Here is a 22,680-nt window from a genome sequence, read left to right on the forward strand (position 1 = left end):
GGTAGAAATAGGAAGGAAGAGGGGGATGTGGTGAGAGAGGTCGGAATTGAGGTTAGAGAGGAAGAGCAGAGATAGAGAGAGGTAGAGAGAGAGAGCGAGGTAGAGGGCGGTAGAGAGAGAGAGAGAGATAGGGGAAGATAGTGAGGGGATGAAAAAGAGAGGAAGGCAGAGAGGGACAGGTAAAGACACACACGGCACAACGCCTGTGCATCACCTGTTTTCTGCAGGCTCGGGGGATAGCAGGGAGAAGGAGGCTGAAGGGACTAGAGGCAGTGCAACCAGAATTACAAAACAGAAACTCCTGAAGAGCCAGGCTGCTCATAAACAAGCCTGAGTGTCTGGCTGTGATTCCTGATTGGCGGCAGCAGGCCGCGCCCCGTCCACGATACAACAGATGAAGAGCGAGGAATCTCCGTTTTACACAGAGGTTGACCGGAGTCACAGGAGGTTTCATGAAGATAGAAACAGACAGCTGCCTCTGGGCTCCCGGTCGATGAACCACATGACCTTCCCCGCTGGGGAGAGGTGAAGACTCATGCCTGGTTGGAATGATTGAGAAGGCAGCGACTATCTCCGCAAGCTCGCACAGCAAGGATGGACTAGAACCTCTGGCAACCTCCCAGTGGTTGGTCAAAGTACTGAGTTAGCTGGACCTCCAGCTTCACCCTGGCCTGCCACAATGCAACAGATATTGTTCACCAAATGCTTGAGTGCATCAGATGGCAATGTCGGAATCAATATTCTTCCAGCACAGTATTGACCAGGTCCGTCGACACTGGTGCCAGCCTAGGTGGCCAACGGAGAAGATGATGTCCCTTCCTCCCACCGCTGTGGTTGGAGGGATGGTACAACACACACACTCTCCCACCCACGTCTGTACCGCTGCCAGCTCAGGCTACTTTGTGCAGGGGCCTGAACCAGTCAACAGTGCAATATGGAGCCCACCAACGGAAGGTCTCTGGTGCTGGAACACTGGATTGCCCCCAGTGGCCACCCCGTAGCAAACGATCTAAGTGGGGCAAGCCTAACAGCACCCCCACAACCCAGCGGGACCTTGGTCCCATCTCCTCAAAAGTCCAAGAGTCAAGACGCCTTGAGGATTTGTAAGTTCAATAGAGTTGCTGACCTCAAATGATGCACCTCCATGTCACAGGGGGCAAATGGGCCTCTCGTTTGTAAAGAACTTCTGACCTCCATTTTGGGCTCCAGCTTGGCCAAACAACAGCGGACCCTCCGCCACTGGAGACGAGCCGGAACTCATACACGGCCGAGCGTTGGGGGCCTCTTGGCGCCGGAGACTCGTGTCCTTTCCGTGATGGTGGGGCGTGTGGCAGCAGGGCGCGGAGTGAGGCCGTGCCGCAGGCCGAGCAGTGCAAGTTGTGGGTGGGGGAGTGACGTGCCAACACACACACACACACAACTGTGGAGCCGCCTGGGTCGGCAGGCCGGAGGATGGCAGTGAGACGAGTAGAGACAAACTCAAGAAAAACCTGAAGGAGCAAAATAAAGTTGGTGAACTTGTGCTGAGGAGTTGCAGACCCATGCAGGCACGTGATTAGCTGACACACAAAAGAACACACGCTCCAACGATGGTATTTTAGGCTGCCTTTATTTTTGTGGTGCCGACATTTGTTGTGGGACAAAAAAAAAACCCGATCAACAGCCAGGTGAGGTAGCGAGGTGGCAACTTTTCTTCAGGCTTCCAGCAGCATCTAGGCCTTTGGGTCAATGTCTATCCATCCCACCCCCCTGTTGCTAATCCCTCTACATGCACGTGTGTGTGGGGCATGTGGGGTGGACCTGGAGTGTAGGGGGGGGGGGGGGGGGTGAGGGGGGGGGGGGAAGGGGGCGAGGTGACCGGACTTTTGAGGAGACAACTGCAGAGGACAGACAACAGGAGAAAACAAATGGCTGTTGCTAGAATTCTTGGTGGCGGCAGGAGAATAGAGGAGCCCCTCAAATGGGCTTTTGGTTGGCCTTGGGCGGAGGTGAGGACGGACATCAGACCCCTTCAGTTTGAAAGGCGTTCCTTTCTCCACTACCCAAGGCTGACCAATTTCCCAGGCAACACACGAATAGAAGACTCCTCAAATGGTCCGTTGGGTTTTTCGTTGGCCTTGGGCGGAGGTCAGGAGGGTCATCAGACTTACAGGCGTTCACTCAGACCGTCCCGTATATCCTCCGCCACCCCAAGACCGACCAATTTTGCCCGACCATTTTGAGACACTTCAGTCCATCAGCAGATTCCAGATTTTGGGAGGACGGCTGCAGATTAATACAGAGGTGAGAGGAGGTCTCGCATCGCACTGTGGCCGCGACCCAGAGTGAAGAGGTGACGTCTTCTAGCAACAGCTTTAGCACGGAGACAGGGTTTCAATGGGGACACAGGGCAACCAGACACGGACACACACACACACACAACCAGCCACTGCACAGCGCAGACCACAAACACTGGAGCAATCACCCTGGAGCTCAGAGCATCTGACTGAGACAATCCCAGTCCATCCATGGAGGCTGACCTGCCTTCTCTACTCATTAAACTGGTTGGATCAGGCAACAGAAGAAACAACTAAATAAACAGATTATTATTTGCATTGAACCTGCATTTTGATTCCTACTGGTCTGCTGACTTCCAGCTACAAACCCACTATCATGACTCTGACATCTTTGCGGTTCTGTGCAGTTCAATGAACGGCCAGCTTGGACGTGGAATATCAAACTGCAACAAACTCATGAACGAGTTGTGTCAGATAACCCTCCGAGTTCTGCACGATACCCGTCACAAAACACAACCATAACTGGGGGCGGCACGGTGGCGCAGCAGTAGAGTTGCTGCCTTACAGTGCCAGAGACCCCGGTTCAATCCTGACTACGGGTGCTGTCTATACGGAGTTTGCACGTTCTCCCTGTCACCTCCCCGGTTTCCTCCCACATACCAAAGTACGTGCAGGTTTGTAGGTTAATTGCCTTCTGAAAGTTGTCCCAAGTGTCCAGGATGTAACTAGTGTGAATGGGTGATCGCTGGTCGGCGTGGACTCGGTTGGCTGAAGTGCCTGATTGCACGCTGTATCTCGAAACTAAACTAAACATAGCATTTGTACCGACATTCCCCTCTGCCACTTGATCAGTGAGGGCCTGAATATGTGCCTCAACAATTTAAAAAAGGGCCAGACCCCTGAACAGTGGGACTTGGTTGTGTTTTGTGACTGGCCTCTAAGAACATAAGACAGAGGAGCAGAATTAGGCCATTCAGCCCATCGCGTCTATTCCACCATGCAATCATAGCTGATCTGCTGTTCCTTCTCAACCCCATTTTCCTGCCCTCTCCCCATTACATTTGACACCCACAGAATCTATTAATCTCTGCCTTAGAAATATCAATCTACACTTTAAAAACACCCAAAGATGGTCTCCACAGCCGTCTGTGGCATTGAATTGCACAGATTCACCACTAAAGAAATTCCTCCTCATCTCCATTCTAATGGTACGTCCATTTATTCTGAGGCTGTGGCCTCTGGTCCTCGACTCTCCCACTAGTGGAAACATCCTCCCCACATCCACTCTGTCTTGGCCTTTCACCATTCGGTAAGTTGCAATGAGATCCCACCTCATCCTTCCAAACTCCAGCGAGTACAGGCCTACCTCCAAAAGAGACCCCACTTTCCTGATTTTGGAGAACTTCACAATTGGTTTTGGCTCCAGCTTGTAAACAGTTACGTTCACACTCAGGGAATAAATGCGGTGTCAAACACACTTGCTGATCACTCGCTCACCAATATTTAATGATCCTATTTAACCTTCATCTTATCACACCAAGCATGGTTTGCTCCAGGTAGCAGTGGGGCTGGTGTGGTTCAGGAGGTTTGGCTGAGTCTGCCAGTCGGGCCCCCGCTGTAACCCATTGAACCCATTGCACCCCACGGCAAGATAACTGGGGAATAACAACATTCTCCACATCCCGCCACAGAAGGAGAGAAGGGTGTCTCCGAACCTGTGATAGGAGCAGAATTGGACCATTCGGCCCATCAAGTCTACACCGCCATTCAATTGTGGCTGATCTATCTCTCCCTCCTAACCCCATGCTCCTGCCTTCTCCTCCATAACCCCTGACCCCCAAGTGATGGCAGAATATATGGGCCAGAGAAGCCGGCAGGGGAAGAGACAAAAACAAGAGAAAGGAAAGGTGAGAACGATAAGATCACAGCTGATTTCATGCTGATTTTAGTTCACAACTCTTTTAGAGGCAGGTACAGCCATATTGTCTTTCTCAGCCACTGCAGTTAGAGGCAGGTCCCACGCACAGAGGGCTTTAGCCGAGGCCCGCTCTTTAATCTAAACTGAGTCTGCTTGCAGTCTTAACATAGAGAAATCAGGACCCCCAGGCATTGGGAGGGGGGGCGAGGGTTGGCGTGTTAATGCACACCAGACCGCCGAGCGGGATGATGGATCAGTGGGTTGCATCACTGCAAATGTTACAGACACAGGGCGGGCTCCGAGCATGCACATGCTGTTACAGAAGAGCTCATGGCAAATGTCGCAGCTGCCAGAATTTGCGGAGAGCGGAGGAAAAACGTGCCTAGAGAAAGAAATCGTGCAGAGAAGGTGGCGAAAGAGCAAAAGCATGGGGTGAGTGCAGGGAGGAAGTGCTGTACATGCGTGAGGCTGGAGTGGAGGCCCAAGGCTTTGGTTGCAATCCTCAAACCCATCCCTTCACCCCTCAAACCAGAGACTAACTCCAACCAAGGTTTCTCCTAGTCAGCAGAACGTTCTGCCCACGACTCTGTCACCCTTAATTTTTACATTAGACTCTCTCTTGGGCCCACGTCACGTCTTTCATTCCTTGTCTCCCACAACTAGTGTCTAATGCCCCTGTCCCACTTAGGAAACCTGAACGGGAACCTCTGCAGACTTTGCGCCCCACCCAAGGTTTCCGTGCGGTTCCCGGAGGTTGCAGGTGGTTGCCGGAGGTTGCAGGTAGTGGAAGCAGGTAGGGAGACTGACAAAAACCTCGGGGAACCGCACGGAAACATTGGGTGGGGCACAAAGTCTCCAGAGGTTTCCGTTCAGGTTTCCAAAGTGGGACAGGGGCATAACTCCGATGAGGCCAAGATTAAATGTGTCGGAAGGAACTGCAGGTGCTGGTTTACACCGAAGGTTGACACAAAATGCTGGAGTAACTCAGCGGGACAGGCAGCATCTCTGGAGAGAAGGAATGAGTGACATTTCGAGACGAGACTCTCTTCGATCCGAAACTCCACCCGTTCCTTCTCTCCAGAGACGCTGCCTGTCCCGCTGAGTTACTCCAGCATTTTGTGTGTACCTTCGAGGCAAAGGTTAAATAGTGCTCGTTGGATCTAACACTTCAGCCAATTTAAATCTTCCTATTTGCCTCAGTTTGTAAATATCTATCTGTTGGCGATTCTTCTCACTTAACTTGGAAGAAAGAGTTTCGAGAACGGAAGATAGACACAAAAAGCTGGCGTAGCTCAGCGGGACAGGCAGCATCTCTGGGGAGAAGGGATGGGTGATGTTTCGGGTCGAGACTCTTCTTCAGACAAGAGTGGGCTTGGACCAGAGTCAGGGGGGGATGGACTGGGTCTACCCTTCTTTTCGCCCCAGAAAGGTAAAGCTGCCTTGCTTGCTCAGATTGCTAATAGAAGCATCGAAAATTGGTGCAGGAGTAGGCCATTCGGCCCTTCAAGCCAGCACCACCATTCAATATGATCATGGCTGATCATCCAAAATCAGTACCCCGTTCCTGCTTTTTCCCCCATATCCCTTGATTCCCTTACCCCTAAGAACTAAATCTAACTCTCTCTTGAAAACATCCAGTGAATTGGCCTCCACTGCCTTCTGTGGCAGAGAATTCCACAGATTCACAACTTTCTGGGATGAAAACGTTTTTGATCATCTCAGTCCTAAATGGCCTCCCCCTTATTCTTAAACGATGACCCCCTGGTTCTGGACTCCCCCAACATCGGGAACATTCTTCCTGCATCTACCATGTCCAATTCTCTAAGAGTTTTATATGTTTGTATAAGATCCCCTCTCATCCTTCTAAATTCCAGCAAATACAAGCCCAGTCGACCGCATTCCCTACTTAAAGTGGAGCCTTCAGCAAAGGCAAGAATCGCCGGCAAATGATTAGGGAGTTGCGGTGTCAGCCAGCTACCTTCCAAAGCAGCCACTCTCAGAAGCTGACGTGCAGAGAGCGGCCTTGCAGAGTAAACCACAGCGCAAACAGGTAAAGTGCACACGGACTCGACACAACATCAAAGCAAAGGGCACAGTCACAGATTGGGAAGAACACAGGCTTACGTTGGACACACAACCCAGCTCGCTGCTCCCGAGGATTGGGTCAACAACGTGTAGAGCCACGTCATGTACGGAGCGGTTAAACCACGCATGACTTGTAGTGTGGAGGAAGCCTCTGACAGATAGGAATACTCCAGCTGGGCCCTTGTCATGCTGAGTGTGCTGGTGTACACAATGACCCATGTCTACACTCCCTCCTTCACACCTCCCATGTAATCAAGAGGTTGCCACCTCGCGCCCAGTCCATTTGAAAATTCCTTTCACGCAGAAAATGTTGAGAGGTTTTGTTTTTGTTGAAAATCCATTCTCGGAAGAGTCATTAAAATGTCGATTGACTTGGCAAATGGAGAGTGGATGCAGAGTGGTGGAGAAATACACGCATCGATGACGGCTGAGGATCGTGGCTTCACAGGCAATTTTCAAAAAAAAAATTAGTAATCGATGGTTAAATGGATCAATGCCACCAGAGTGCTGCCAATGTGGAGCCTTCTGGCGAGGGGGAGGATGGGGTGGGTGTCAGTAGAATGAAGGAATTAGATGTCAGTGAACTTGGGGCAATGAAGTGACTGATGTTGACTTGGAGGGAGAAGGAGGAGCAAACGCGCGCGACAGAGTGAGAGAGAGAGAGAGAGAAAGAGAGAGGGAGCGATACAGGGGGAGAGGGAGAGAGGGAGGGAGAGAGAGAGAGAGAGAGAGGGAGAGAGAGAGGGAGGAATGGAGAGAGAGGGTTTAGAAATGCAGAGAGAGAGAGGGAGAGGGGGAGAGAGAGAGAGAGAGAGGGAGAGAGAGAGGGAGGGGAGGGGGAGAGAGAGAGAGAGAGGGGAGAGAGGGAGAAGGAGAGAGAGAGGAGAGGGGGGGGGAGAGAGGGGGAGAGAGAGGAGAGGGAGAGAGGGAGGGGGAGGGGGAGGGAGGGAGGGAGAGGGGAGAGAGGGAGAGAGGGGAGAGAGAGAGAGGGAGGGAGAGAGAGGGAGAGATGGGAGGAGACAGTGAGACCAAGAGAGGGGAGAGGGGGGGGAGAGAGAGAGGGGAGGGAGGGAGAGAGGGGAGGAGAGGGAGGGAGGGGGGGAGGGGGAGGGGGGGAGAGAGAGAGGGGGAGAGGGAGAGATGGGAGGGGAAGAGAGAGGGGGAGAGGGAGAGAGGGAGAGGGGAGGGGGAGGTAGAGGGAGAGGGGGAGAGAGACAAAGAGAGGGGAGAGGGAGAGTGGAGGGGGAAAGGGAGAGGGAGAGAGAGGAGAGAGAGGGGAGAGAGAGAGAGAGAGAGAGATAGATAGAGAGATAGGTATCAGAGCAAGTCACCCCGGCAGCACAAGGCATCGGCAAGTGTCAATGTGCAAGGCATGCGGTCAGTAGTCAGGCAGCCACCATTGAAGGGGCCATATAGCAGAGGGTGGGTTAGTGTTGGTTTGGGAAAGACACAGCCCGCCGCAGGGTGGAGATTTCCCTATGTCACCACCAGACAAGCAGTTTACCTGAGGCCTCTTTCTGTTTCGGCTGGTGCCATGGAACACAATCTTCAAGTTTATTATTTTGCACAATTCTCAGGAAGTCTATTTGCCCACGTGTCACACCTGCATCACTTGCGTCCATCTTATCAAAGTCCAACCAGGATTTTTTAAGGAGTCTACTTCCATCTACGCAGTTTATCCAAGGTCATCGCTGACTCGCTTCCTAGTTATCCAGGAGTTAGACTTCTCTTGGAAAGAGACGTCTACTGACAGGACTGGATGGTAATGTGTTCAGATGATTCAGCTGCATTCATCTTTAGTGCTTTGTTGGTAAGAGTGTCTTGTCAAAGATCGGTGTCAGTGAAGCATCCTAGCCTAGTAGTTAGCCTTTAACATGGCCTGACATTAGAGGGGTTCACTTGAGCTCGGACCTTGGAGTTGCCCACATATTGGGTGTGACTAAGACAGGCCTTGACTTTGAAAGGCCAACTTGACCGTGAGCCTGAGCCCACTGTAGACGGAGAACCTAACTTCAGTGTAATGTGCCGTTTCCAAATTCACAGTGGTATCAAATTAGGTCAGTTTACTTCAAAACTGCTCTGTTAGGAATTTAAAGTTATGTATTTTAGACTGGCGGCAGTGGCGCAGCGGTAGAGCTGCTGCCTCACAGCGCCAGGGACCCAGGTTCGATCCTGACTACGGGTGCTGTCGGTAAGTAGTTTGTACATCATTCTCCCTGTGACCTGCGTGGGTTTTCTCCGGGTTTCCTCCCACACTCCAAGGACGTACGGGTTTAGAGGTTAACCTGGCTTTGGTAACATTGTAAATTGTCCCCAGTGTGTGTAGGATAGTGTTAGTGTGCAGGGATCACTGCTTCAGGGCCTGCTTCCGCCCTGTACCTCTAAACTAAACTAAATTAAACTAGAATTAAGGTTATTTTCGGAGTTGTAGGTCGGTTCATTAATTTTTGTTAACTATGATTTTGTAGAAAGTATCAGCGTGTTACCCCGTCCAATGATTGTGGATGATCAGCCATGATCGTATTGAATGGTGGTGCTGGCTCGAAGGGCCGAATGGCCTTCTCCTGCACCTATTGTCTATGTTGCTGGGCATCATGTTCGGCGTAAACATTGTGGGCTGAAGGGCCTGTTCCTGTGCTTCACTGTTCTGTGGTATGAACTTCAGACCTCATCCCTGGAATTTTTGTAAGCTCCATCCTGCCTGTATGTATCCATCCCTGCATGTTCCCCACCCTTACAATAACCTATCCAACTCCTTTTCAAACCATTAATAGTATTATTATGCACCATTCTACTCTCCTCACTCCCCTCCCCCCCCCCCCCCCCCCCCCAAGCTATAGACTCACTGAATTCATAAGCACGCAAGCGATAGATGAAGAATTAGGCCATTCGGCCCATCAAGTCTACCCCGACATTCAATCATGGCTGATCTATCTCTCCCTCCTAACCCCATTCTCCTGCCTTCGCCCCATAACCCCTGACACCTGTACTAATGAAGGATCTATCCACCTCTGCCTTAAAAATATCCATTGACTTGGCCTCCACAGCCTACTGTGGCAATGAATTCCACAGATTCACCACCTTCTGACTAAAGAAAATCCTCCTCATCTTTCGAAATGTTCATCCTTTTATTCTAAGGTCCAAGACTCTCCCACTAATGGAAACACCCTCTCCACATCCACTCTATCCAGGCCTTTCACTATTCGGTAAGTTTCGATGAGGTACCGCCACTCATCCTTCTAAACTCCAGCGATTACAGGCCCAGAGCTATCAAATGCTCATCATATGTTAGCCCAGTCATTCCTGGGATCGTTCTTGTAAATGTCCATCCATACCTCCTGCTTCTCCAAACACCCTATAGAGGGAAAGGCTTCTGTCTTTCTGGCCCCTCTGTCAAAACCTCTCTCTCTGTCCAAGAAAACCATCCTAACTCATCCAGCCTCTCCTCAATACTGAGGCTTCCCACCCTGAGGAACATTGCACAAACCCCTCTGTCTCCCTTTCCAAGCCTCTCCTGATCTGCCCACAGCGCTCCTGCTGACGTCTGACCATGCTTTATAAAGTCCATAAGTGTTAGGGAGCGGAATTAGGCCATTCGGCCCATCAAGTCTACTCCACCATTCAATCATGGCTGATATCTCATATCTCTCCCTCCTAACCCCATTCTCCTGCCTTCTCCCCATAACCCCTAACACCTGGACTGATCGAGAATCTATCTATCTCTGCCTTAAAAATATCCATTGACTTGGCCTCCACACATTCATGATCTTCTCACATTAGGGCCTCCTAAACCCTAAGGAGTTTGTAGCCTTTGATTCTCAACACACGTTGCCACCTGTAACAGACTCATGATGAAGAGTGCGGACTCGCTCTCCAGCTCCCCCTTTCATGTGGATCATCACCTGTACAGAGCTGTACAGCACAAGAACAGGCCCTTCGGCCCATAACGTCTGTGCCGAACACAATGCCATGACCACCCTATCGATGCCCTTCATGATTGTATATATCCCTACCAAGTCTCCCCTCGATCTCCAGCATTATGTTCCCCTTTATCTCTCCGCTGTGGACGGCTTGATTGTATTCGTTCAAAGTCCTTCCTTAGATTGGACAGCACGCAAACAAAAGCCTTTCACTGGACCTCGGCACACGGGGCAATAATAAACGGGGCTAAACCATCGACCACTGTCTTCAGTTGCCCAGCAGTTAGCTCTTCTCCCCCTCCCCCCCCCCCCCCCCCCCCCCCCGCCCCCCCCCCCCCCTCACCACCCCCACATCCCCCTCCTCGCCTCCATAACTCTCCCCATCCCTGGAGACAGTGGTGGATGATGTAGTTCTGTTTATTATGGTCAAGGGTATCGAGGTACAGTGAAAAGCTTTGTATCCGGGCTCTCCAGTCAGAGACTATACGTGATTACAGTCGAGTGGTCCACAGAGCACAGATAAAGGATAGAGTAATGCAGGAGGTTGATTGGAGACCCGGTCGGAGTATGTTGGTGCTGCCTCTTTAATGTACCGAGTGAAGAATTGCCTAACTCTGCACTAGCGACGAGTAGCCGGCCAGTAGTGGAAAAAGATTGGAAGAGGGTCCAATTGTCATTTTTAAACTCAATTTTTGTTTTATTTCAGAGAACAAAAACGCTGCTATATACAGAGAAATCACAAACCGAAAGAAACCAAGCGGAGAATACAGAATGATGACAGTTTGCCGAATCACCTCTCTAACCGGAGCCAGTCTATACATTCCTCGTCTCCACCTTGCGTCCACTCCCACACTCCACTGAGCTCACTCACAGACACAAACTACAACTCTGGGCCCTGGCTGCCAGGGAAGTGGGGTACTGGGGGGAGCTGTATCTGCAGCTACAGCTCCGAGACAAGAGTCCACTGTATCCCAGACCCCACATCTCTGCCACAAGGCAGCGTCAACTCCAGCCATGTATAACACACCTCATAGACTGCTGTCCTTGTACTTATTTTGGGGGTAAATATAATACCGTAATATGCTCCTTGATGCATGACAAAGGATTTCAAATGCACACATGGAGTGCAGGTCGGAGGCATTTTCTGTGTGACCTTGGACAGCCATGGCTGCCCAGGGGGTGTGGGCCTGGGAATGGGGTGTGGGAGGGGGCAGGGACTGGGGGGTAGGGTCGTGGGGGGGGGGTGGGACAGGAGCAGGGGCTGGGACATGGAAGCAAGGGGCGGGTTGTGGGTCAGGGCGGGGGGCCAGAACGGATGGGGGAGTGGGCGGGACGGGGGATTAGGCAAGGGTAGGGGCAGGGGTCAGGGGACAGTGGGTGGGGTCAGGGGTCAGAGGTCAGGGGGCAGGGGCAGGGGCAGAGCACTACAGGGAAGGGGAACGAGTCTACACCTTGCCAAGCTGTGAGATACACAGACCCCTGGGTGGCCCACAGCCTCCCTACCAACCACTGCTGAGGCTAAGGACAAGGAACAGCCACTGGGCTGGGATTTCAGGGTATCTGGGCTCAAATCCCAAGAGCACAGGATTGGGAAACTGGAGAGGATCGGGGAGGGGGGGGGGGGGGGGGGGGGATATATTGAAATCTGCTTCCAGTCTTGTCACAGCGAGGTGTGTTCCAATAAACAGGCCCAGACTTTACCCAAGTTATTCCAGCATCTTACAGCCCCTTCACTCTTAGATCCGTCTAACTGGACTCTACACATCACCTCCACAAGTTCAGCCTTCGATAAAGCACTTAGAATTTACACCCCCCCCCCTGAAGGAATGCTCACACATCACAGGCACCGAGAAAAAAAAATACTATATCTAACCTGGTCGATGGAACTAATTTCAAAAAAGCTTTAGTGGATACATTCATCTCAATTCAATGTGCAAACGATCAGCTCTTGGTGTAGCGGAAATTTGGTTAAAATTGACGATTAATTGCAAGATTTCCTTATTTGTCCTCTGTGTTTTGTTGAACTAGGGTCAGAGAGGGGTAGTCACAACTCTGCTGCAACAAGCCCATACTTGCGTGATTTAATCTGAATTGTGCACACTGATTCCCCCCCCTTTCCGTTCCGCTTGCCCCGGAATCTGAATCCAATGAGATACACAGATCATGTCTTGCTGCACTGCCTTTACTAGCGAGGTCAAGCAAGAGAGGGTCAACGGTTTCACTAATTAAGAGGAGAATCCTCAACTCACTGGGCGATAGTCAATGAGAGACACAGAGTGTCTGGGGGTTATGGGGAGAAGGCAGGAGAATGGGGCTGAGAGAGAAAGATAGATCAGCCACCATTGAATGGCGGTCTCGACTTCATGGGCCGAATGTTGGCCGTTTAGAACGGAGATGAGGAAAAACTTTTGTCACCCAGAGAGTTGTGAATCTGTGGAATTCTCTGCCTCAGAAGGCAGTGGCGGCCAATTCTCTGGATGCTTTCAAGAGAGAGTAAGATAGAGCTCTTAAAGATAGTGGAGTCAAGGGATATGGGAAGAAGGCAGGAACGGGGTACTGATTGTGGATGATCACAGTGATTGGCAATGGCGAATAGTCTAATCCTGCACCTATTGTCTATTGTCTATTGAATGGCCGCAGTCTGCTCGTACAACCTATGATCCTATGAAAGTGCTGGAGTAACCCAGCGGGTCAGGGTACATCTCTGGAGAACATGGATAGGTGACGATTCGGGTTTGGACCTCTCTTCGGATGCTTAATTGGTTCTGGTCAAATGTTGGGGCTGACCTTTAGCAAGAAGCATCCAAACATGAGCCCCAGATTAGCAAATAACTATTGAAGCAAATGGCTGGGATTTGCATGGTGTTTATTACGAGGAATCTGAAGGGCAACTTTTTCACTTAGGTGGGTGTATGGAACGAGCTGCCAGAGGAGGTAGTTGAGTCATTTGGAATCATACTTGGAACAGCTACATGGCTCGCAAAGGTTTGGAGCAATGTGGATCAAATACGGGCAAATGGGATTAGCTTGGGTGGGTTGGCATGGATAAGTTGGGCTGAAGGGCCTGCTTCCGTGCTGTAAGACTCTATGACTGTTTATGCTGACAAACCTAACTACCTGCATCGAGAAACAAGATATAAAGTGCTGGAGTAATTCAGCGGGTAGCATTTATGGAGAACAAGGATAGGTGACACATCAAGAAACAGTTCAGTAATCTCCAGCTAGTAAAACTGAATTGGTGAAATAAACTGATCTCATTTGCCACTGAAACATCGGCACGAAGAACAGCAGATGCTGTAATCTTGAATCAAAGACCAAGTGCCGACATTACTCAGTGGGTCAGGCAGCACCAGTGGGCAACATGGAGAAGGCCAGGTTTCAGGTGGGGATCCTTCTTCAGTTCATCCAGCAGTCTGTGTGTCACTGAAGTGTAATGGCTGACGTTAGATGACGTGTAATCAATGGTTTGTCCGGTCTGAGTCAACACATGATTTTGGAGTATGGGGTACAATTTTGGTCGCCTAATTATAGGAAGGACGTCAACAAAATAGAGAGAGTACAGAGGAGATTTACTAGAATGTTGCCTGGGTTTCAGCAACTAAGTTACAGAGAAAGGTTGAACAAGTTAGGGCTTTATTCTTTGGAGCACAGAAGGTTAAGGGGGGACTTGATAGAGGTCTTTAAAATGATGAGAGGGATCGACAGAGTTGACGTGGAAAAGCTTTTCCCACTGAGAGTAGGGAAGATGCAAACAAGAGGACATGACTTGAGAATTAAGGGACAGAAGTTTAGGGGTAACATGAGGGGGAACTTCTTTACTCAGAGAGTGGTAGCTGTGTGGAATGAGCTTCCAGTGGAGGTGGTGGAGGCAGGTTCGTTTTTATAATTTAAAAATAAATTGGATAGTTATATGGACGGGAAAGGTATGGAGGGTTATGGTCTGAGCGCAGGTATATGGGACTAGGGGAGAATACGTGTTCGGCACGGACTAGAAGGATCGAGATGGCCTGTTTCCGTGCTGTAATTGTTGTATGGTTATATGGTTATGATTCAGTGATTCAATGACTCCATGATAGTCTATTGTCACATGTACCGAGGAACAGTGAAATGCTTTGTTTTTGCATTAAATATACGAAGTACAAAATAGTCGGCAAAGACAAAATTACAGATTTATTTATTACAGTCCTGCTCTCCACGGCTCAACTTCGGGCTGGGCAAGAGCGGACCCGGCGATTGGGACAAGGAGTGGGGATGGGGGCAAGGAGAGAGTGGATGGGGATGAGGAGAGGGGGTGGGGACAAGGAGAGGGGGTGGGGATGAGGAGAGGGGGTGGGGACAAGGAGAGGGGGTGGGGATGAGGAGAGGGGATGGGGCAAGGAGAGGGGGGTGGGGGAAAGGAGAGGGGATGGGGGAAAGGAGAGGGGATGGGGACAAGGAGAGTGGATGGGGATGAGGAGAGGGGATGGGGATGAGGAGAGGGGATGGGGACAAGGAGAGGGGATGGGGGAAAGGAGAGTGGATGGGGATGAGGAGAGGGGATGGGGATGAGGAGAGGGGGAGGGGGAAGGAGAGGGGATGGGGGAAGGAGAGGGGATGGGGGAAAGGAGAGTGGATGGGGATGAGGAGAGGGGATGGGGATGAGGAGAGGGGGGGACAAGGGGGAGGGGAGGGGATGAGGGAGGGGGGGGGATGAGGAGGAGAGGGGATGGGGATGAGGGGGAGGGGATGGGGATGAGGAGAGGGGATGGGGAAGGAGAGGGGGATGGGGGGAAGGAGAGGGAGGGGATGGGGGGGGAGAGGGGATGGGGGAAAGGAGAGGGGATGGGGATGAGGAGAGTGGATGGGGATGAGGATGGGGATGGGGGGGGGATGGGAGGAGAGGGGATGGGGGAAAGGAGAGGGGGGATGGGGATGAGGAGAGGGGATGGGGGGTAGGAGAGGGGATGGGGGGAAGGAGAGGGGATGGGTGATGAGGAGAGGGGATGGGGGGTAGGAGAGGGGATGGGGGGAAGGAGAGGGGATGGGGATGAGGAGAGTGGATGGGGATGAGGAGAGGGGATGGGGGAAAGGAGAGGGGATGGGGGAAAGGGAGGGGATGGGGAAAGGAGAGGGGATGGGGATGAGGAGAGGGGAGGGGGGTAGGAGAAGGAGAGGGGATGGGGATGAGGAGAGGGGATGGGGATGAGGAGAGGGGATGGGGATGAGGAAAGGGGATGGAGACAAGGAGAGAAGGTGGGGACAAGGAGGTGGGGACAAAGATGGGCCGTGGAGAGGAGGAGTGTAATAAATACATCTGCAACTTTGTTGATACCAGATACCTGGTGATTCTTTGTGTACTTTGCGTATTTTATGCAAAAACAAAACATTTCACTGTTCCTCGGTACATGTGACAATAAACTAACATGGAATCATTGAATCACTGAATCATGTGTTGACTCAGACCGGAAAAACCATTGTCTATTTGTCACCCATTCCTTCTCTCCAGGGACGCTGCCTGCCCGCTGAGTTACTCCAGCGTTTTGTGTCTATCTTCGGTTTAAACCAGCGTCTGCAGTTCCTTCCTACACATGCTGAGGTATTCCAGTTTTTTGTGTCTACCATTGGTTTAACCTGTTCACAGCCAAGTTTTTTCCCCACTATTGGCCATGACCTGGGTATACTCGGTGGAGGGGGGGGGGGGGGGGGGGGGGGGGGGGGGGGGGGGTGGCACTGAACGGGTCAAGCTAGCATCCGCACAGTTCCTTCCTACACATCCTCTATTCCCTTGGCTGCTTTCCTTTACAGACCCTCGCAGGCAGATGAGCATGGGGGTCCACTGTATAGAGTGAGCATTCCTTCACACCAGACTGCACCTCTCACTGACAAATCACTCAGATAGCAACAGCCCGGTCAAACTACACTCGCTCACTAACACAAGGGAGCCGACAGCTTATTAAATTCCCTAAAACGACTTTGCAAGGAATCGAGAGATATAGAAGCTGACTCTTTATACAGAAACAAGGATTTTTAACATTTTATTGTCATAATAACATTCGTGCATGAGGGAGTAGTGTACAGTGAGTGGCAACAGATTAGACCACAGGGAAGATTCAAGGCGATGGAGAATCAACAAGCACTTTCTTTAACTTGTTTTTAAGGAGATTTGATGTTTTTTCAAGCTACTAAATTTCAAAAGAGTCACTACGATGGAAATCTTCCCTTAATATTAGTTTAGTAATTCTATCTTAGAGTGCCTGATTACACGTGGGCACGTTAGCCTTTAATATTAAGGATCTGTGCAGACAGACCATTGTGCCATTTACGTAATTTGGCAAAGCGCGGGCCTTTAACTTCATGTTCAAACTTTTCCCTGTGGCGTAGAGAAAGAGAGAAAAGAGAGAGGAGGACAAGAGTGAGGGGGATGAGGGAATAAGACCCGAATACGTCTCCTCACCTCACAGCACACAAACCAAACGAAGCACATGGCAAATGACAAGGCTTACAAAGTCCCCAATTGATCTGCTACAACCGGAGCAAGGGGGTAGATGGGGGGGAGGAAAGGGGAAGCTTTGTGCACCAGTTTCCGAATCATTCTCGATCCTTAAACTGGCAGCCCTTTGAACATCCTTGTCATTTCTGTGTTAGAAGCAGGGACGACAGACAAAACCAGAGCAAACCCCCCGTGATTAGTGTCGATGTTGGCAGGCAACGTTGCCTGGGGATGGGCGTGAAGCATGTCATGAGGACAATATTGGAGAGACGTCCTCCACCAACTGAAGCCCAATGTACCACGGTGAACTGACGGAACTAGTCCCCGTGATCTACCACAGGCAAACCCATAGTTCAGAGCTCGACATATTGCCCGGAATCTCAGGTAGATTTCACCGTCCAATTTCGGGATGAACTGGTGGTAATCTTGATACCCCCGCCTCTGTGATGTGAGTGAATGCTGAGGGTTGGGGTATTGTGTTGCTATGTTTACTGTCTGGCTGTGTGTGGTGGAGGCCAGGTGGATGCTGCTCTTGCAAGAAGCCTACCTGGATCGTTTCATCGCTTCCTCATCGGGATCTTGCACTGCAACACAAAAGGACCCAATGAGTGGCACAGCCCAAGCACTCTTATCCCCGTCCCACCCGCAGGTCTCCAATGGGGGCTCTTCATGGAGCTGGCAAGGGGCAGGGGAGGAGAAGATGGCAGCTGTGCCTGCTCTCCACACTACTGAGAGGACGGACTATCCGCTGTGTGTGCACAGCACAGTCAAACTATAAACCCTTATATGGACTTGATTCATCTCCACTTCAATCAGACATGATCATCGCCCCTTAGATCAGACATGGCAGTGTAGACTCGATGGGCAGAATGGCCTCATTCTGTTCCTATGACATGAAATTTGGGGCAACACCGTGGCACAGCTGGTAGAGCTACTGCCTCACAGAGCCAGAGACCCGGGTTCGATCCTGATCTCGGGTGTTGTCCGTGTGGTGTTTGCACGTTCTCCCCGTGGCCACGCGGGTTACCTCCGGGTGCTCCGGTTTCCCCCCACATCTCCGACGACGTGCTGGTTTGTAGGTTGATTGGCTTCTGTAAATTGCCCCCTAGTGTGTAGGATAACACGGAACTAGAGTGGACGGGTGAACAATGGTGGGGCTTGGTGTGACGGAGGGCATGTTTCTACGCTGCATCTCTCTAAACTGAATCTAAACTGGCTTAACAAACTGGTACCAAACTTCCAGAAAGGCTAAAATCACCTTGGTGAGTAGACTTGAATCCAGGAAGACAATTGGGTTGTGACATCAAGGAGGGGGAGTCTTGGACCAGAAGCCACAGCCTCAGAATAAAAGGACCTACCTTTAGAGATGAGGATGAATTTCTTTCGTCAGAGGTGGTGAATCTGTGGAATTCATTGCCACAGACGGCTGTGGAGGCCAAGTCAGTGGATAGTTCTAAGGGGGAGATAGCTAGATTCTTGATTAGTATGGGTGTCTGGGGTTATGGGGAGAAGGCAGGAGAATGGGGTTGAGAGGGAGAGATAGATCAGCCATGATTGAATGGCGGAGTAGACTTGGTGGGCCGAATGGCCTAATTCTGTTCCTGTAAGTTATGATCTTATGAACCAAGTCTTGCCCGGGAGATATGACCATTGTACTCTCGCACAGGGCCGCACTGATGCCAGGACCCCGTAGTTTAGTGGTGACACAAAGAACTGCAGATGCTGGGATCTTGCGCAAAGCACAAAGTACTGGAGTAACTCAGTGGGTCAGGCGGACTCTCTGGAGGACATGGAGAGACGATGTTTTGGGTCGGGACCCTTCTTCGTCCCGGATTCCTCGTAAAGCGGACCAACCCAGTCTACAACAAAGATCCATGGAGGCAGTTGGCAGCACCAGGGAAAAATCAACGCTACAAGTGTGGGTTTTATCCTTGCAGGTTTCAGGGATTTATCAACAGATCTTCTCCCCTCTCCCATCAGGCAAGAGGCACAGAAGTGTGAAAACGCACACCTCCAGATTCAGGGACAGATTCTTCCCAGCTGTTATCAAGCAACTGAACCATCTATCACCCACTAGAGGGCAGTCCTGAACTACCAACCACTATCACTGAAGACACTTTTTCTCACAGAGAGTGGTGAGTCTGTGGAATTCTCTGCCTCAGGGGGCGGTGGAGGCAGGTTCTCTGGATGCTTTCAAGAGAGAGCTAGATAGGGCTCTTAAAAATAGCGGGGTCAGGGGATATGGGGAGAAAGCAGGGACGTGGTTCTGATTGGGGATGATCAGCCAGTGCTGGCTCGAAGGGCCAAATGGCCTACTCCTGCACCTATTTTATATTGTCTATTGAGATATGTTTCTAAGGAACGAGTTTATAATGCCATGATCACATTGAATGGCGGTGCTGGCTCGAAGGGCTGAATGGCCTACTCCTGCACCTATTGTCTATTGTCTATTGACATACGTTTTTGTTGGTTGATTGGCTCCGATAACTTGCGTAGGGAGTGGGAGAGAGGGATAAGGTGACACCTGTGTGAACGGGTGATCGATGGTCATGTGGGGTGGGGTAGTCTATCAGCAGAGAAAGAGTGGACGGGATCAGAGCAGCACCAGTCTCTCTAGTGATGGCTAGCCTCCTCTCCTCTGCATCGATGCTGATCTCAGGTCAGCACTATTCCCCACAGCGAAGTTGCCCACTCATTCAGCCTGGACCCACCGAGCCTTGAGCTGTTGTCTCATCAGCCCATCATCGGCCACAATGGTGGGGAGGCACCCACCTCACCAGTCTGGGGTGGGTGGAAGCCCATGTCACATTGTACTAGCAGGGAACTGCTCCCACCTCCCTCTGTGATGTATCAGAGAAAGCTTTGCAATACTTACAGAATTCCGTTCCAGTCATCTGGGCAAGGACACGGAAAGACTTGGACTGCAGGTTGGCAGCTCTGCGAGTCCATTCATCCACCTCCTGCTGGTGGGTCTGTTGGTGCTGGTTAGCGTTACGGACCACAGCCTGGTAGACTGGGGAACTGCTGTCGACTAGAGCATCTTTAACATGAAGGTTACTGCAATAACAGAGAGAGTCACATTTTACAACGACACCGCCCCTTGCTCCCGGCCTCCACGAGACTGCCGCTGTTCACCCACCAGCCGGCAGCGTGGGCAAGGCGGGTGATGGCCCTGGAGCTCCGAGCCAGCTCCTCGAAGCACCAGGTGGTTTTGCCCATCATTGTCTCCAAGGATTCAGAACCCTGATGTTTGCTCCCCTTGTCTCTCTGTGGCAACGTTGGCCAGCTGGGTGGTGGTGGCCTGAGTGGGGGTCAGTGCCCCGGTATGTGGGAGGGGGGTCTCCACTTGGGGCACCACCTCCAGCGTTTGGTCTACACCGTGCCAACCACCCAGTGCCACTCTGCGCAAGGTGACAGATTGAGAGGTGATCTCATTGAAACATATAAGATTATTAAGGGTTTGGACACACTAGAGGCAGGAAACGTGTTCCCAATGTTGGGGGAGTCCAGAACCAGGGGCCACACAGTTTAAGAATAAGGAGTAAGCCATTTAGAATGGAGACGAGGAAACACATTTTCCCACAGAGAGTGGTGAGTCTGCGGAATTCTCTGCCTCAGAGGGTGGTGGAGGCAGGTTCTCTGGATGCTTTCAAGAGAGAGCTAGATAGGGCTCTTAAAGATAGCGGAGTCAGGGTATATGGGGAGGAGGCAGGAACGGGGTACTGATTGGGGATGATCAGCCATGATCACATTGAATGGCGGTGCTGGCTCGAAGGGCCGAATGGCCTACTCCTGCACCTATTGTCTATTGTCTATTGACACTCCAGGCTGGGCATGTCCTCTGTCTGCCGACCGTCAACCAACACACACTGCACGGCGGCACAGCGGTAGAGTTGCTGCCTCACAGCGCCAGAGACCCGGGTGCCGTGCATGATCAGGATCGATCCAGGGTCTCTGGCGCTGTGAGGCAGCAACTCTACCGCTGTGCCGCCGTGCAGTGTGTGTTGGTGGCGCTGTCTGTACAGAGTTTGCACGTTCCCCCTGCGGGGTTTCGACCGGGTGCTCTGGTTTCCTCCTACACTCCAAAGACGTGTAGGTTTTTTGGTCAATTGGCCCCTCTGTAAATTGCGGGATGGACTAGTGTACTAAGGTGATCGCTGGTCGGCGTGGACTCTCCTCACTGCTCCTGTATGCACGCTGTATCTCTAAACTAAACTAAACTAAACAACTCAGCGTGGACCCAAGGAGGATCGTGCACCCTCTTCCCCACTCTGCTGCCACTCTGCTGCCAAAGAAACAGCACAAAGCACAGGCCTTTCCACCACCAGGATTATAGGCGGGACATCACAATGGATGTCAGTGTCTCCACACAAGGAGGGGATGAAGCTTACAAGCAAAATAATTCCCCAGTCCCACTTAGGAAGCCTGAACGGAAACCTCTGGAGACTTTGCGCCCCACCCAAGGTTTCCGTGCGGTTCCCGGAGGTTTTTGTCAGTCTCCCTACCATCTTCCACTACCTGCAACCTCCGGCAACCACCTGCAACCTCCGGGAACCGCATGGAAACCTTGGGTGGGGCGCAAAGTCTGCAGAGGTTTCCGTTCAGGTTTCCTAAGTGGGACAGGGGCATTATAAACTCGCTCCTTAGAAACATATAAAATAGGTGCAGGAGTAGGCCATTTGGCCCTTCGAGCCAGCACTGGCTGATCAACCCCAATCAGAACCACGTCCCTGCTTTCTCCCCATATCCCTTGATTCTGTTAGCCCTAAGAGCTAAATCTAATTGAAAGCTTGAAAACTTCCTTCCCTTCTGACAAAGATGACACGTTTCTTTAATATCCTGAGTTGCAATTCTTTCCCCAAAGGCGTTATTGAGGAAGGGGATCATTCAATTCATTGATAGGTTCTGCGGCCATTTGTATGACCATGTCACGTTTCTGCCTCAGCAGTTCTTGCTTTCAGTTCTGTAGTGAACCTCGTGGCTTCAGTGAACAGCCTCAGGAGCAGTCGGGCAGCAGGAGGGGGGATGTGTTGTGTCAGGGCAGCACCGGTCCCTGGGCTAAATACACAGCAGCACCGTGGCAGGGGTCCGTAAAGGGTGAGGTGACAACTTTGCCCATCATCCAAACGTGCCTGGAGAATTGGAGGCTAATCAATTTCTTCTTTATCATCACGTCTCTTCAGCTCAGCGAGACTATCGCCGTTAATAAGCAGAGTTCCCTTGTTCGTACAGAATGTAACAACAGCCCACTGAGTCCATATGCAAGAGATGCCATGTTGGGGCCATTTCCCAGTTGCAGCTGTAGCCGGCCACAAAGGGCTGTTGCAGCCGTCGCCAGCAGTCCGATCGGCCCATGAACCATCGTCCCTCTCCTGCACTTGTTCCTTGGAGGAGGGTGTGGGGGCTCCAGCAGCTGACCTCCAGGGCGCCTAAGATAAGACCCCACCCCAATTCTTCTCACTGTCCTCGTTTGCCCAATGTCCGCTGCCGTCTCCCTCCGTCCCCTCTCAGGGCGAGTTCCCGGCAAGACGAGACGAGACGGGACGGGATACGGCCGTGGATCATTCGCCGAGATGGGAACACGATAGGAATGGGAGAAGAGCATATGTGGTGGACAGGAGTATGGGATAACCTAACAATGGCATCCTTATAACGCAGGTCCCTGGTGCCAGTCGACACTCACACACTGGGCTCCCCAGGTAGATGGATGTAGTCCTGGAGGACAACAGCTCTTGTCTTCCAGCTTGCTCAGGGAGTGAGAGAGCAGGGGGGGGGGGGTCTCCAGGGTTCCTTCTCCACTGGTCCCGTCATTCTGGTCCCGCACGTGGACATGTACAGGGAGAGAGAGGCAAGTGACTGTATCTCCCACATCCAGGCTCCACACTCCAAGGCTCTCTTTCCCCAGCCGTTGCGATGATGAGGGCTGAGAGATTCCATTGGAAGGAGACGTTGAGGAGTTCCCCGGGTCTTCTCCACCAGTCAATAAGATGCTGGCTGATCTACCGCCCCAAT

At 51.5% G+C, this 22,680-nt stretch overlaps 1 protein-coding gene across 1 annotated transcript in view; it reads right to left on the minus strand.

The window, feature by feature from the left end:
• ldb3a (LIM domain binding 3a) overlaps positions 1–22,680 on the minus strand; it is a 135,281-nt gene that overhangs the window by 33,459 nt on the left and 79,142 nt on the right. Inside the window, exons 8-10 of the mRNA XM_055661564.1 lie at positions 19,544–19,725; positions 17,216–17,252; positions 16,457–16,548 (exon numbers count right to left, since the gene is read on the minus strand). Coding sequence (XP_055517539.1) covers positions 16,457–16,548; positions 17,216–17,252; positions 19,544–19,725 — 311 coding nt within the window. The remainder of the gene's footprint in view (positions 1–16,456; positions 16,549–17,215; positions 17,253–19,543; positions 19,726–22,680) is intronic.

Source organism: Leucoraja erinacea, chromosome 34 (genome assembly GCF_028641065.1).
Source record: "Leucoraja erinacea ecotype New England chromosome 34, Leri_hhj_1, whole genome shotgun sequence".
NCBI lineage: Eukaryota > Metazoa > Chordata > Chondrichthyes > Rajiformes > Rajidae > Leucoraja > Leucoraja erinaceus.